The sequence below is a fragment of the Carassius gibelio genome, chromosome A12 (assembly GCF_023724105.1).
Source record: "Carassius gibelio isolate Cgi1373 ecotype wild population from Czech Republic chromosome A12, carGib1.2-hapl.c, whole genome shotgun sequence".
Lineage (NCBI taxonomy): Eukaryota > Metazoa > Chordata > Actinopteri > Cypriniformes > Cyprinidae > Carassius > Carassius gibelio.
In genome coordinates this window covers 9968775-9981246 of record NC_068382.1, presented here as the reverse complement: position 1 = coordinate 9981246, position 12472 = coordinate 9968775, and the positions used below count along the sequence as shown (strand labels likewise).

Sequence of the window (12472 nt, the reverse complement as noted above, 5' to 3'; positions counted from 1 at the left end):
AAACTAATATGTCCCAAATTTTATTTGCTCATATGTTTTCTTAATATTTCCTGAAGATTACGCACCTCATTTGCCTGACCGTCAGTTGTGTCATCAGTGACTAAGACCCTATTTTCTGCCCTATTTGTCTCCCGCGGGTGCCAGGCACAGGCTGCTCTTCAGATTATCCATCTGTGTAAGTGCTCACCGTCTCATGTTTGCAGATCGTTCACGGAGTAGATCTAGCCAGCGCTGCAAGCACAAATAAAGATGGACTCGTTTTCAGATTCTGATCCACTGAAAGCTCTTGGATGGTAAACTGTGGATGGAGATGATTCCAGATTCACTGTAACGTTTACTGTCAGTGAAAGTAATAATAATATATTGACAATATAAAGACAGATAAAGAGCACAGCGGCATTCATGAAAGCTTTAAGGCCGACTGTGAATGCAATCTTCAAAAGTAGCAATCCAATATCCATCTTTTTCTGAAGTGTAGTTGTCTCTTTAATTGCATCACCTATCATAAACATAAAGGAAGCAATTGTTTTCATTTCCTCGATTGATTCCTAATGCTCGATCAGGCTGGATCCAGCTGTTTTAGGGTCCTTTTGATTCATGTGCATGTTGTCCTTCCAGAGGTAAAGTAAATGAACACATCCTGTTCTTTCACTATGTACATATTCTTCTTCCTTTATCTTTCCATCTCTAATGATGCAGATCCTAATAAAAACACCACTCTTAATCTGACATCTCATATAGACATTAAGCTTTACTCGTGCAACACGTGAGGAATTAATTTCTGGTCAAACTATTCTTGCATACAAGGTTGCATCAAATGCATCACTATACATTCATATCAATATTGTGAATGAAGTATGGTTTTTCTATGCTTATGTTATTTATAAAAAGTGCATCTGCTGTTCTCTCACATGTTAGTTTAGATCTGTTTAAACGCTGCTTGATCTGTGTTTATTACACATGCAGACGTTACACAATACCAGCTCAAGACCAGACAACAAAGCAATCAATCCATGTGCCAATAATTTGTTTAATTAACTATAAAATGGAAAAAAATAGATCCCAATCTAACCATAATATATCCATTTGCATGCAATTATATGTTCTGCTGTGATTATGGGGTTTTCTGCCAGAGCCACTTTGTGTTTGCGAGAAATGCATCCAGTTTTCAGTTTTATTTCTTCTTTAATTTATGCCATAATCATTTTTCTCTTCCTGTGTTGCAGTCCTGTTTAGTAAATGTACTGATTATATTTGACCTTTGAGGCGTCCTCATCACAGAAGAGTGTTTCCTGTGCTGCTCACAGCTAAACAATCAGATTTAACCCGAGCTGTGAAAGGGTTAAAATAACCACACACTGCCCATTAAAACACTCAAAACCATGGTCTATATATTGCATTGTCTTTACACAAAACCAGTGCAGATTCACTGAGAAATTTGTCGTTTTTAAAATGAATCTGTCAAAAACAAAAACTCAATTTCATAATTGGAATATCATTATTAGCATAATCTTCACTCTTCACTCATCTTGGCAATGAAAACTGCTAACAAATATATTCACTTCAAATACATTACAGTTCAGATTTATATCATGCTTTAGTTTGTTAGTCAACACATGAAAATAACTATTTTAAGCAGGAAAACAACATAGTTAAAACATGATTATTTAAAAAATGAAATATCAAACTTTATTTTTTCTTTAATATTATATTATCTACAAATACAGTTTTATATATATATTTATATATATATATATATATATATATATATATATATATATATATATATATATATATATATATATATATATACAGTTATATATTATGTATATTAAGTTAAATATATGTATATTTATATTTTATTATATATATATATATATATATATATATATATATATATATATATATATTAAAAAAATACTTTTTTCCGTTTGATTTTTTTTTACATTTAATAACTTAATTGTAATTAATAACTTTACATTTAAAGTTAATGTTAGAAAAAAAAGTTTGAGTAAAATTTTACAATAAGATTCCATTAATGTTACTTTATGTATTTACTCACTTAAACCAACAATGAACAATACATTAATTACAGTATTTATTAATCTGTTAAATGTTAGTTAATGAAAATAAAGTCGTTTATTGATAGTTCATGTTAATTCACAGTGCATTAACTAATGTTAACAAGCACAACTTTTGATTTTAATTATGCATTAGTAGATGTTAAAATAAACATTAGCTATGATTAATAAATGCTGTAGAAGTACTGTTCGTTCTTAGATCATGTGAACTAAAGTATGAGCATTATTGTAAGGTACAGGTATCCACCAATTGTCCTTGCAGCGACAATGAACTGCTTTTCTTTAGACAGTTTTATAAAAGGTCCGTTACATTGCATCCTTTTCTCTGCAACTTTCTTGCACTCGTTGTTTTTCCTTGCCTTCATCTCTCTCTCTCTATCTTTACACACCTCACCCATGTCCTCTAATGAACTCCTGTGTATTAAATTACACTGGCAGCTGACATGCATGCATACATACCTAAATACACAAACAAACAAGCCTCTCGGGGTCATTATAAATGTCAGGGCTGAAGGTTTGATTATGCAGGACTGAGGGAATACACAAGTTTAATTGTAAGACTCATATACTCATTTCACGAGTTCACACTTACACATGATCAGACAGAGTTGGCCTGAACCTATATATACGCCTCCTCTCAAGCTGACTGGGAAGATCATTTGAACGTGCTCCTCCCAAACTTTGTTTATGAAACATCATTTATCTAGTCATTACCCTTATGCAGACCTTAAGACCAGATTCCTGGAAAGAGCCATTTGAAACTCAATTACAATGTGTTTGTTAAGTGTATTACACTAATGAGTATGGAGAATGATTTTAATATAACAATACTGTGATATAGAAATAATGTGCATTACGTTTAAGCACAGTTATGATTTTAGGTTCACATCAAAGATGAAGTGTGTTAGACTTATCCTACTTGTTATTCTCTGTGCGTTACTGAACTGATTTGGATGATATAAGAGCGAGTAAATGATTGAACTTCTCATTTTGAGTGAATGATCCCTTTAAGAGCGGTTCAGATAATGGCCCGACTCTCAAAAAAGCTCACGCAATCTACAGAAAAATGGTTTGCATGAATATGAAAGACAGCATACTCTAAACCCTCTGTGATTGAATGAGAAATAAAATGAGAAATCTTGTGATGCCAGTGAAAAGGAGTGTGCTTTTGGACATTACGTCATTTGTATGTCGAGTTGAAGTAGAAATACAAGTTATTTCTGGTTGTAAAGGTCATTATCTCTCAGAATGTATGTTGGTCTGTGAGTGTTTCTGCATTAGTTCTTGACTTTCTCTCTCGTTTATGGACCTGCTTGTGTTTGTTATACATCGGCTTTCATCCATTCTTTGAAACAGATCTGTTGCAGATGTTTAAGGTCATGTCTCTCTCCTGTAATGAGCTGAAACTGTGTGCATCTCCAAACCAGGTTCTGTGTGACTCCTGTTTCAAAGAAAATGTCATCATGATCACCTCATTTTCTGCCTCTGCTCTGGAGAAAACTCAACAAATTGTCCTTTCACGCTGACATTTGTTTTGCAACTTTCATCTTTGAGGCGGCATCGCTTGTCTTATAATGCATTGCTTTTTGTCGACCCAGAAAGTTTAAGTGATCTATGTTTATGAATTTCTATCCAGATTTACTCAGCTTGTGATAATTATTTTTTTTATGAAACTAACCCCAAAAATGCATGAAGCTAGAATAAAACTGATGTATTTATTTGTTTGTTTGTTTAAAAGCATTGATATTTTCTTGCGTTTGGCATAGTGCATGTTCAGATATTCATAAACTATTCTGGGGGGCTGTGAAAGTTTTGTGAAAATGATCAAAATTGCTGGCAACTTTTTTTTACAAAACGCTGGTGGGGAAAGAGTTAAATATTACTAGTTCAAATGGAACATTCCCTTGAACAGTGAGAGAACATTCAGAAGTAACGCTCATACCTCTTTAGTGTGTGTGTGTGTGTGTGTGTGTGTGTGTGTGTGTGTGTGGGTGTGGGTGTGTGTGTGTGTGTGTGTGTGTGTGTGTGTGTGTGTGTGTGTGTGTGGGTGTGTGTGTGTGTGTGGGTGGGTGTGTGTGTGTGTGTGAACTACTTTCCCACTGATTCAGAGTCTTCCTTGGAAACAGCCCACATCTCCATTAGTACTGAGTCATTAGTCTGTGCAATCTACCAAAATACTTCAAATAGACCACTGATGCACTACTGAGAAAGGAGTGCTTTCTATGTGATTATTGACCTAAATGTGTTTTTCTTTTCACCATATTGTTTGTGGTGTTTATTTGCTCAGCCAATGCCTTATTTTTTCCCACCACTTTCACTTTACTTATATAAACAACTGATATCGTTTGGGTAATATAAGGAGCTATAATGCAGTCAAAATCTGGATCTTACAATAATCAACGCCTCAGTATGTCTGTCAGCCAATCAGCATCACGCATTCTAGAGCGCGCCTCAGATGAACGCTAGCGCCGCTGCGCGGTCACGCGCTTCTGCATCAGAAAGACTGCAGCCTGCAAAAGAAAGCATGGACTCCAGCAGAACCACTGACTTGTGTGTGTTTATTTACTTGCTCCTAACACGTCCAGGAGCTGATAAACACTTACGACTCATGTAGCAGACGACGCGTGCCAAGAATAAACATTAACAACCCAGTGAACATCATTAAGGCATTCATTTAGTTAATGTTAAGACACAAAGTTGGATTTAATGTTACACAGCTAGAACTGTGATTTTGCAATTCTTTCAGTACATTACAGGCCTTATGTTAATAAATAACATATTTAAGAGATTAAATCTAAATAGTTCTTGTATTGATACATAACACGTGCAATGAAATAAAATAAAAAAATCCCATGATGTAGTTCATCAAAATGGGCTTTTCCTGTACTGTGGTCATCAATAACACAAAGAAAGAGCACAGTGTTGTTTAAACACTAAATTAGAGTATAAGTAAAGCTCTCCAATGTATACATAACGGAGCAGTTCTGTGAACTCATCAATTATTAGGCGATTTTACTCATAAATAATAGAAACCATTTTAACAATATTTTACAGTAGGCTACATGCCTAAACATGCAAATTTTCCAGAATGCCACTGTTTAAAAACAAAAAACGATGTACAGTAAGGAGTTTGATACACGACGTGAAAGTACTTTTCCTCTCAGTACATTTCCTGGTATTAGCTGCACCCGAATGCACGGACCTCGTGCGCGCTCATCCTCGCGCAATGGTCGGTCGCTCAGCACCTGTTGCGCCATCCCGCGGTGACGCGCTCGGGGGGAGGAGCGCACGCGCGTTTAAAAAGCCGCTCGCGGAGCTTGAGAGAGCCACAGCGAACTGATCTCCACTAGTCACCACTCACACGAGACAGAAACATGATTAAGAAAATGAATCCCTCGGAGAACGAGTTTGACATCCCGGCGAAGAACTGCTACAGGATGGTCATTCTCGGATCCACCAAAGTCGGCAAGACTGCGATAGTGTCGCGCTTCCTGAACGCGCGCTTCGAGGAGCAGTACACGCCGACCATAGAGGACTTCCACAGGAAACTCTACAGCATTAAAGGAGATGTATACCAGCTGGACATTCTGGATACTTCAGGGAACCATCCGTTCCCAGCTATGAGGAGACTATCTATTCTCACAGGTAAATGTCAGATTGGAAACCGGTGTAACTTTGATTTGACATGAGACTCGATTTCTAACCTCTCTCTTTATTCTTTTGGCAACAGGTGATGTTTTCATCCTGGTGTTCAGTCTGGACAACCGCGAGTCGTTCTGTGAGGTCCAGCGGCTCAAGCAGCAGATCTACGAGACCAAGTCCTGCCTCAAAAACAAGACCAAAGAGAACGTGGACGTGCCGCTGGTCATCTGCGGGAACAAGGGCGACCGCGAGTTCTACCGCGAGGTCCAGCGCGAGGAGATCGAGCAGCTGATCGCCGGGGACGAGCAGTGCGCGTACTTCGAGATCTCCGCCAAGAAGAACACTAACGTGGACCAGATGTTCCAGAGACTTTTTGCTCTCGCCAAGCTGCCCAACGAGATGAGCCCGGACCTCCACCGCAAGGTGTCCGTGCAGTACTGCGACATCCTGCACAAGAAGTCCCTGAGAAACAAGAAGGTCAAGGACGGCGACGCGTACGGCATCATTGCGCCCTTTGCGCGCCGCCCGAGCGTGCACAGTGACTTGATGTACATCAAAGAGAAGGCGATAGGAGGCGGACAGTCAAAGGACAAAGAGAGATGCACTATCAGCTAAACCCGAGCCGCCTCCAGCGCTGCTGCGGTCATTACTACGGGATGCAGCCGTGTCGCTGCAGTCTCTCGGAGGGAGTTGTGCCGGTTGCGCGGACTCCGAATGGATCGCGTTCGCACCGGCGGTAGAAGTCATCGGCTTGAGCGCTCGCCTCGCGACGTGAAAGCGCATGTTATGCTCGCGAGATCTCCTGTACAGAATAGCGACTCTGTTCTGTTCAGCCCGAGCGCTCTGTGATGTGGCTTATCGACTCCATGCTTCAAATGTGCTTTGTGGAACATTTGCCTTTTTGAGTAACGGAGGGAGAACCAGAGGAGTTGAGTTGCAATGTCAGCTGTTTACATTTTTATTTTATTTTGGATCACAAAGAAATCAACGTTTTATTGCAATTTTTTTTATTGTCAATGAATGTATATTTATTCTTCTATGTCGTTGTTGGATTTTACACGTGGAAAACTGAAATAAAATACTTTCTCAATAATATGCACGTTTCCTCAGTTATTTTCCAGCAGCGCGCGCCGAATTACAAGACACATTTAAGACTGCAAACTAGTAGCTAAATTCAACAAAGTCCATATGCATGCTTTGAGTCTGCAGAATAATGTGAATTTAACTTTTAGGATGTCTTAACTTGTGTTTTGTAGCCTATGCACACACTTGACGCCTCCTTGATCTATGGAATGAGGCGTGAGCAAAAAAAATGGTTTCATATCTTCATATTATCTTAAACTCTATTGAGTATAAATGTTATAGATATAACCTTTAAAACTGAACAACAATCTGAAAATCCTTCTAGGATGCTTAAACTATTCTCACGTAAAAGAAAACGACTCTTAATTGATCTCAGTAAAAAAAAAATAAAAAAAAAAAAATAACCGGCATCTCTGAGCACATTGAAAAAATAAAACTTGCAAATACAGTCCGTCAAGTAAAAATATTCAGATCATATCCATTAAAGCTGCAGAATAATTTTAAAATACCCTCTAGGATTCTCAAACTCCTGTCTTTAGTTGTGTACACACTTTAACTGATGTATTAATTGCAGCTTGGAACTAGGAACCCAAACTCTCTCTGAACACATTAAAAACATGGTTTCATCTGAAGTTCATTCGGAGTCTAAATATTTCAGATGTATGTTTGCAAACGGCAGAATATGAAACTGGCTTCTAGGAAGCTCAAACATGAGTCATATGTTGTGGACACACTCCATACCAAGAAGACATGACTTGTTATTGACTAATCTAGTTTGGGTTGGAATGAGGCTCCAGAACGGTCTATAAAAAAAGGAGGGGGGGGGGGGGTTAAATATGCATTTATAAACTATAAATCATATTTTGAGTATACATATTACATGTACACTACCAGTCAAAAGTTTTTGAACAGTTTTTTATAGAATTCTATTCTGCATATGTTTGATCCAAAATACAAAAAAGCAGTAATTTTGTGAAATATTTTTACTATTTAAAATAATTGCTTTCTATTTGAATATATTATAAAGTGTAATTTATTTCTGTGATGCTCCGCTGTATTTTCAGCATCATTCCTCCAGTCTTCAGTGTCACATGATCTTCAGAAATCATGAAAATATACAGATTTGCTGCTCAAGAAACATTTATTATAAATTATTTTATATATTATGTAATATAATATTATATATTATAAAATATTTATATTTCAGATAAACACTGTTCTTCTGAACTTTCTATTCATCAAAGAATCCTGAAAAATTATGATAATAATCAGAAATGTTTCTCGAGCAGTAAATCATCATATTATTCTGATTTCTGAAGATCATGTGACACTGAAGACTGGAGGAATGATGCTGAAAATACAGCGGAGCATCACAGAAATACATTACACTTTAACACAGATTCACACGGAAAGTAGAGATTTTTAATAATAAAATTTTTCACAATATTACTGTTTTTGTTGTATTTTGGATCAAACAAATGCAGGCTTGGTGAGCAAAACGGTCACCCGTATAAAAATAATAAACATTATTCAAAAACTGACTGGTAGTGTATATCTTTTAAAACTGCAGAATCATATAAAAATACCTTCTAGGATTCTCAGATTATTGTGCATCAAACTTGATGTCAAGCAAAAAGTTATTGAAATTAACTATGCTTGGAACCAAGCCTCAGCAGAATATTAAAAATGACTGCTAATGCTTTAATATATCTGAAAGCGTGCAGATAACCACATCAACGAATAAAAATACGTCAGATATAAGATTTAAACCTGCGCAGTCACCTGAAAATGTCTTGTGGGACACTTAATAGTTGTCAAACTTGCTTATTGTCTTGATTAATACCCTAGTATTGTTCCAGGCTTGAGAAGTAAGAAAAGAAGTTATTTAATTGAATGCACAAACTAGGACACAGGTAAAGCATACAGAATCCACTTCAAGCATACATAATCCAACCAACACTACAGAGAAATGATGAAAAGTAGAGCTCATATGAGTGTGTGATCAGTGAGCGGTGGGTTCAGCTCGGACAGGGTGTCTCTGCAGGGGGTCTCAGGAGGGTGTGTCTCTCTGCAGGGGGTCTCAGGAGGGCTTGGGGATGTCGAACATGCACAGACTCTTGTATTTGTGCAGCAGCTGGTTCTTGGTGCGGACCTGTTCTCGGAGCGCGCGCAGTCTGCTCTCCTGAAGCGCGGGACTCAGCTCAATCCCCGGCGTGCCTGAGATCTGCTCCCGGGCCTCCTGGAGCCTCGTCTTCAGCTTGTTCAGCTCCTGGAGGACGTCTGGACTGTCTTTGTCCATGCTGTGTAGAGACACGACGAGTTTAGACAATCACGCGGCTGTTGTTTAGGTAACACGCGCTGACTCGTGACAGAACACGGCGAAATATGTCTGTATTCTGTGCCTTGTAACATAAAAGTGAAGAATAAACACTTCTTACCATTTTATTATGTCGTGTATAATAGGTAAAAAGGAATAATCTTCAGCCTCGTCTACCACCGGTTCAGCAGCCGCCATGTTTACATCGAGGGGTTTCTACGTCATCAGCGCGCGTCCGCGTTTCTCCGTAAACAACGTCATGAGACCTTTTATTTATTTATTTATTTATTTTTAAAGTCACATTTGACATTGTAAAAGCGACTGGTAAGGTTTTAGAGTATAAACAAAGAAAAACATCAAGATAAAAATAAATATATTAAATAAAAAATATATATATATGTTTTACATTTTCGTTTTGACTGGAGTGACAAATCATGTGACCGGGAGAAATCATCTAAACCTAGAATCTCTATTTACAGGTGACTCAGTAATCTGATTTAAAGTCCGATATCTTTTAACTGGTTTCTTTTTAATTTGCACAGGAAATCAGCTAAACTTTTTAATTAAAAAATGCAATTACATCTTGTGTAGAAGCTGTAACTTTAGACCTCAGTGAATAAAGTATAAATAAAATAAATAAATGTACGCATTTAGCAGACGCTTTTATCCAAAGCGATTTACATTGCATTCAGTCTAAAAAAAAAATCCTAACATGTGTTATAATTATATATATGTATATACTGCACATTTAACAACTTTACAATTTTTCCATCATATTTAATATCTAAAAAAGTAAATATATTATATTTAGATATAAACAAATATTTATATATTACATTTATATTTAATTAAAATATATTTTGATGGGATGCATAATATATATATATATATATATATATATATATATATATATATATATATATATATATATATATATATATATATGTGTGTGTGTGTGTGTGTGTGTGTGTGTGTGTGTGTGTGTGTGTGTGTGTGTGTGTGTGTGTGTCTAAAAATGATCTATCCATTTATCAGTCTATTTATTGTATTATATTATATTATAGCCTACATATATGATATGATATTATTTTATTTATATTATATTATATTATATTATATTATATTATAGCCTATTATAGCCTATTATATAATATTATTATTTAATTAAAAACAGTGCAGTACTGCAGTACAAAAAATTTAATAATGTCATGGAAATTTTCCTAAGTATATTTTACACATTTATAATATAATTTTTTATAAACTGTATAAACTGGGACTTTATTCATGATATTTAGGGGTTTGTGGTATCTCACAGATTGATAAGCACCTGTTCTAAGTCAATGGTGTACATGCTGTACGTTTAACAGTAATAATAACAATGCTGCTCTAATATCTAGTTTATTTTTTCCATTATTGACCTGGAACTCAGTGCTGAGATGCTCAGAGTCAGCTGACTGTAAGTAGAAGCAAACATTCATCGAAGAAGGCAAACAAACGTTACACAGCCTCCATTGTGTGTCCACTGATCTAGAAAGAAACAATTTCCACTTATTATTTGGTCATGGGAATACATATTGGCTGTTTCATGTCTTGGTCATCTGCTGAAGTTGAGATGCGTCCAACATAACAAAAGATCTTCGCAAAACTTTCCAGGAAACCTCATAACTATTGCATGCATTGATGAGTGTGAATGTTGCCCTCTGTTAACCCATGATCACACACTTTTATTCTGAATATCTTCAGTCACACTCACTATTGATCAAAGAGAGATATTTGCTTTGGCATTCCTGTGATATTGATTTTCATAATTGTTGTCCCAGATATGAATGCTATGAAAAGGTTAATTGTACTCAACGTTGTGTCTTCAAGTTTGGGCTGCTCAAGAAAAAAAAAAAATTTATATAAATATTTATTAAATATTATAAAAATAATACATATTTTGGTTTTACTATACATATATAAATCTATATATTTGACCACCTTTATAATTTTATAATTGTCCTTTTTGGTGGATTTTCCTTCTCTTCAACGCAGCGTCTAATGCTTGGACAAACAGACATACAATAAACTATTGTTTTGTGAGAAACTGAAAGAAGGATTTCAATTCTGTTTGCAGGATTTGTTTATTATCTTGTTATTATTTTATCATGCTCGACTAATAAAAGATGACAAACATGTTTTTCTTCACTTCGTTTCGTAAGTTAGACAAGTCTGTTTTGCTCTATAAAGCAGATATTTATTCTATTCAGTCATGCTGTTTATAGCAAACTAACTGCATTTGAGGTCAAATGAAACACACATTTCAGGTATAGATTACGGTAAACATTGATTTCTAAAATTAGAGTTTAGTTTCAGTCGTCTGAGTGTTTGCATCACACAGAATGCCTAGTTATAAAGGAATTACAAGTGATTGTTTTTGTTGTTTAATGAATAAACTAGGAATTCCAGGTATAGATACTTTTAGTAATAATAAAAATATGTTTTATATAGCACTGTATAAGGTGCTTAATTCTCAAGGTGCTTCACAACAAAACAAAATTAAACCAGTTGCCAAGTAAAATTCAATAGTTGATGCCTTTCCAATTATAATCATCATGAAACAACGGTTCCCAAAAATAGTCTTTAGAATAAGGTTAATATTATGTGTGACAGGTTTAAATATTTATTTATATTAAGCATTTATTCCTTTATTATTTTTAAGCATATTCCCTGTTCTACAACAAAGCTGTACAGTATTTACAAATTCATATAAGAACTTAAAATACAACATTTAAAACTTTAACAATAACTTTAAACATGAAAACAAACATAAAATGAGGTAGTATTCAAAAAATCATAGCAGTGCTTTGGGCAATAGAAAGCATTCTTGAACAAATATAAAACACATATAAAACACATGTCACAACTTGCCCCAACCTGACTTTAAAAAATAAAGTATGTGTGTGTGTGTGTGTGTGTGTGTGTGTGTGTGTGTCTGTGTGTGTGTGTGTGTGTGTGTGTGTGTGTGTGTGTGTCTCTGTGTGTGTGTGTGTGTGTGTCTGTGTGTCTCTGTGTGTGTGTGTGTGTGTGTGTGTGTCTGTCAGTGTGTGTGTGTGTGTGTGTGTGTGTGTGTGTGTGTCTGTTTGTGTGTGCCTGTGTGTCTGTGTGTGTGTGTGTGTGTGTGTGTGTGTGTGTGTCTGTGTGTGTGTGTGTCTCTGTGTGTGTGTGTGTGTGTGTGTGTCTGTGTGTTTCTGTGTGTGTGTGTGTCTGTGTGTGTGTGTGTGTGTGTCTGTGTGTGTCTGTGTGTGTGTGTGTGTGTGTGTGTGTGTGTGTCTGTGTGTGTGTGTGTGTGTGTGTGGGTGTGTGTCTC

The 12472-nt window shown here is 36.1% G+C and overlaps 2 protein-coding genes across 2 annotated transcripts; one reads left to right on the top strand and one right to left on the bottom strand.

Moving 5' to 3' along the window:
- Positions 1-5389: 5389 nt before the first annotated feature.
- On the top strand, positions 5390-6818 carry LOC128025735 (dexamethasone-induced Ras-related protein 1-like). The gene is made up of 2 exons (XM_052612273.1): positions 5390-5726; positions 5812-6818. The coding sequence occupies exons 1-2, from the start codon at positions 5456-5458 to the stop codon at positions 6336-6338; spliced, it is 798 nt and encodes a 265-aa protein (XP_052468233.1). The 5' UTR covers positions 5390-5455; the 3' UTR covers positions 6339-6818.
- Positions 6819-8667: 1849 nt separating this feature from the next.
- On the bottom strand, positions 8668-9369 carry med9 (mediator complex subunit 9). Its single transcript, XM_052612280.1, has 2 exons — positions 9245-9369; positions 8668-9106 (listed from the first exon to the last, which is right to left on the bottom strand). Exons 1-2 carry the CDS (start codon positions 9319-9321, stop codon positions 8887-8889), a joined length of 297 nt encoding a protein of 98 aa, XP_052468240.1. The 5' UTR covers positions 9322-9369; the 3' UTR covers positions 8668-8886.
- Between the last annotated feature and the right edge of the window lie 3103 nt (positions 9370-12472).

Excerpts from the sequence above, each read along its gene's own strand:
- LOC128025735 (XM_052612273.1), top strand. The coding sequence starts at position 5,456 with ATGATTAAGAAAATGAATCCCTCGGAGAACGAGTTTGACATCCCGGCG. Across the intron at positions 5,727-5,811 it reads GAGACTATCTATTCTCACAG|GTGATGTTTTCATCCTGGTG; the intron begins GTAAATGTCAGA and ends TTTTGGCAACAG.
- med9 (XM_052612280.1), bottom strand. The coding sequence starts at position 9,321 with ATGGCGGCTGCTGAACCGGTGGTAGACGAGGCTGAAGATTATTCCTTT. Across the intron at positions 9,107-9,244 it reads ATACACGACATAATAAAATG|CATGGACAAAGACAGTCCAG; the intron begins GTAAGAAGTGTT and ends GTCTCTACACAG.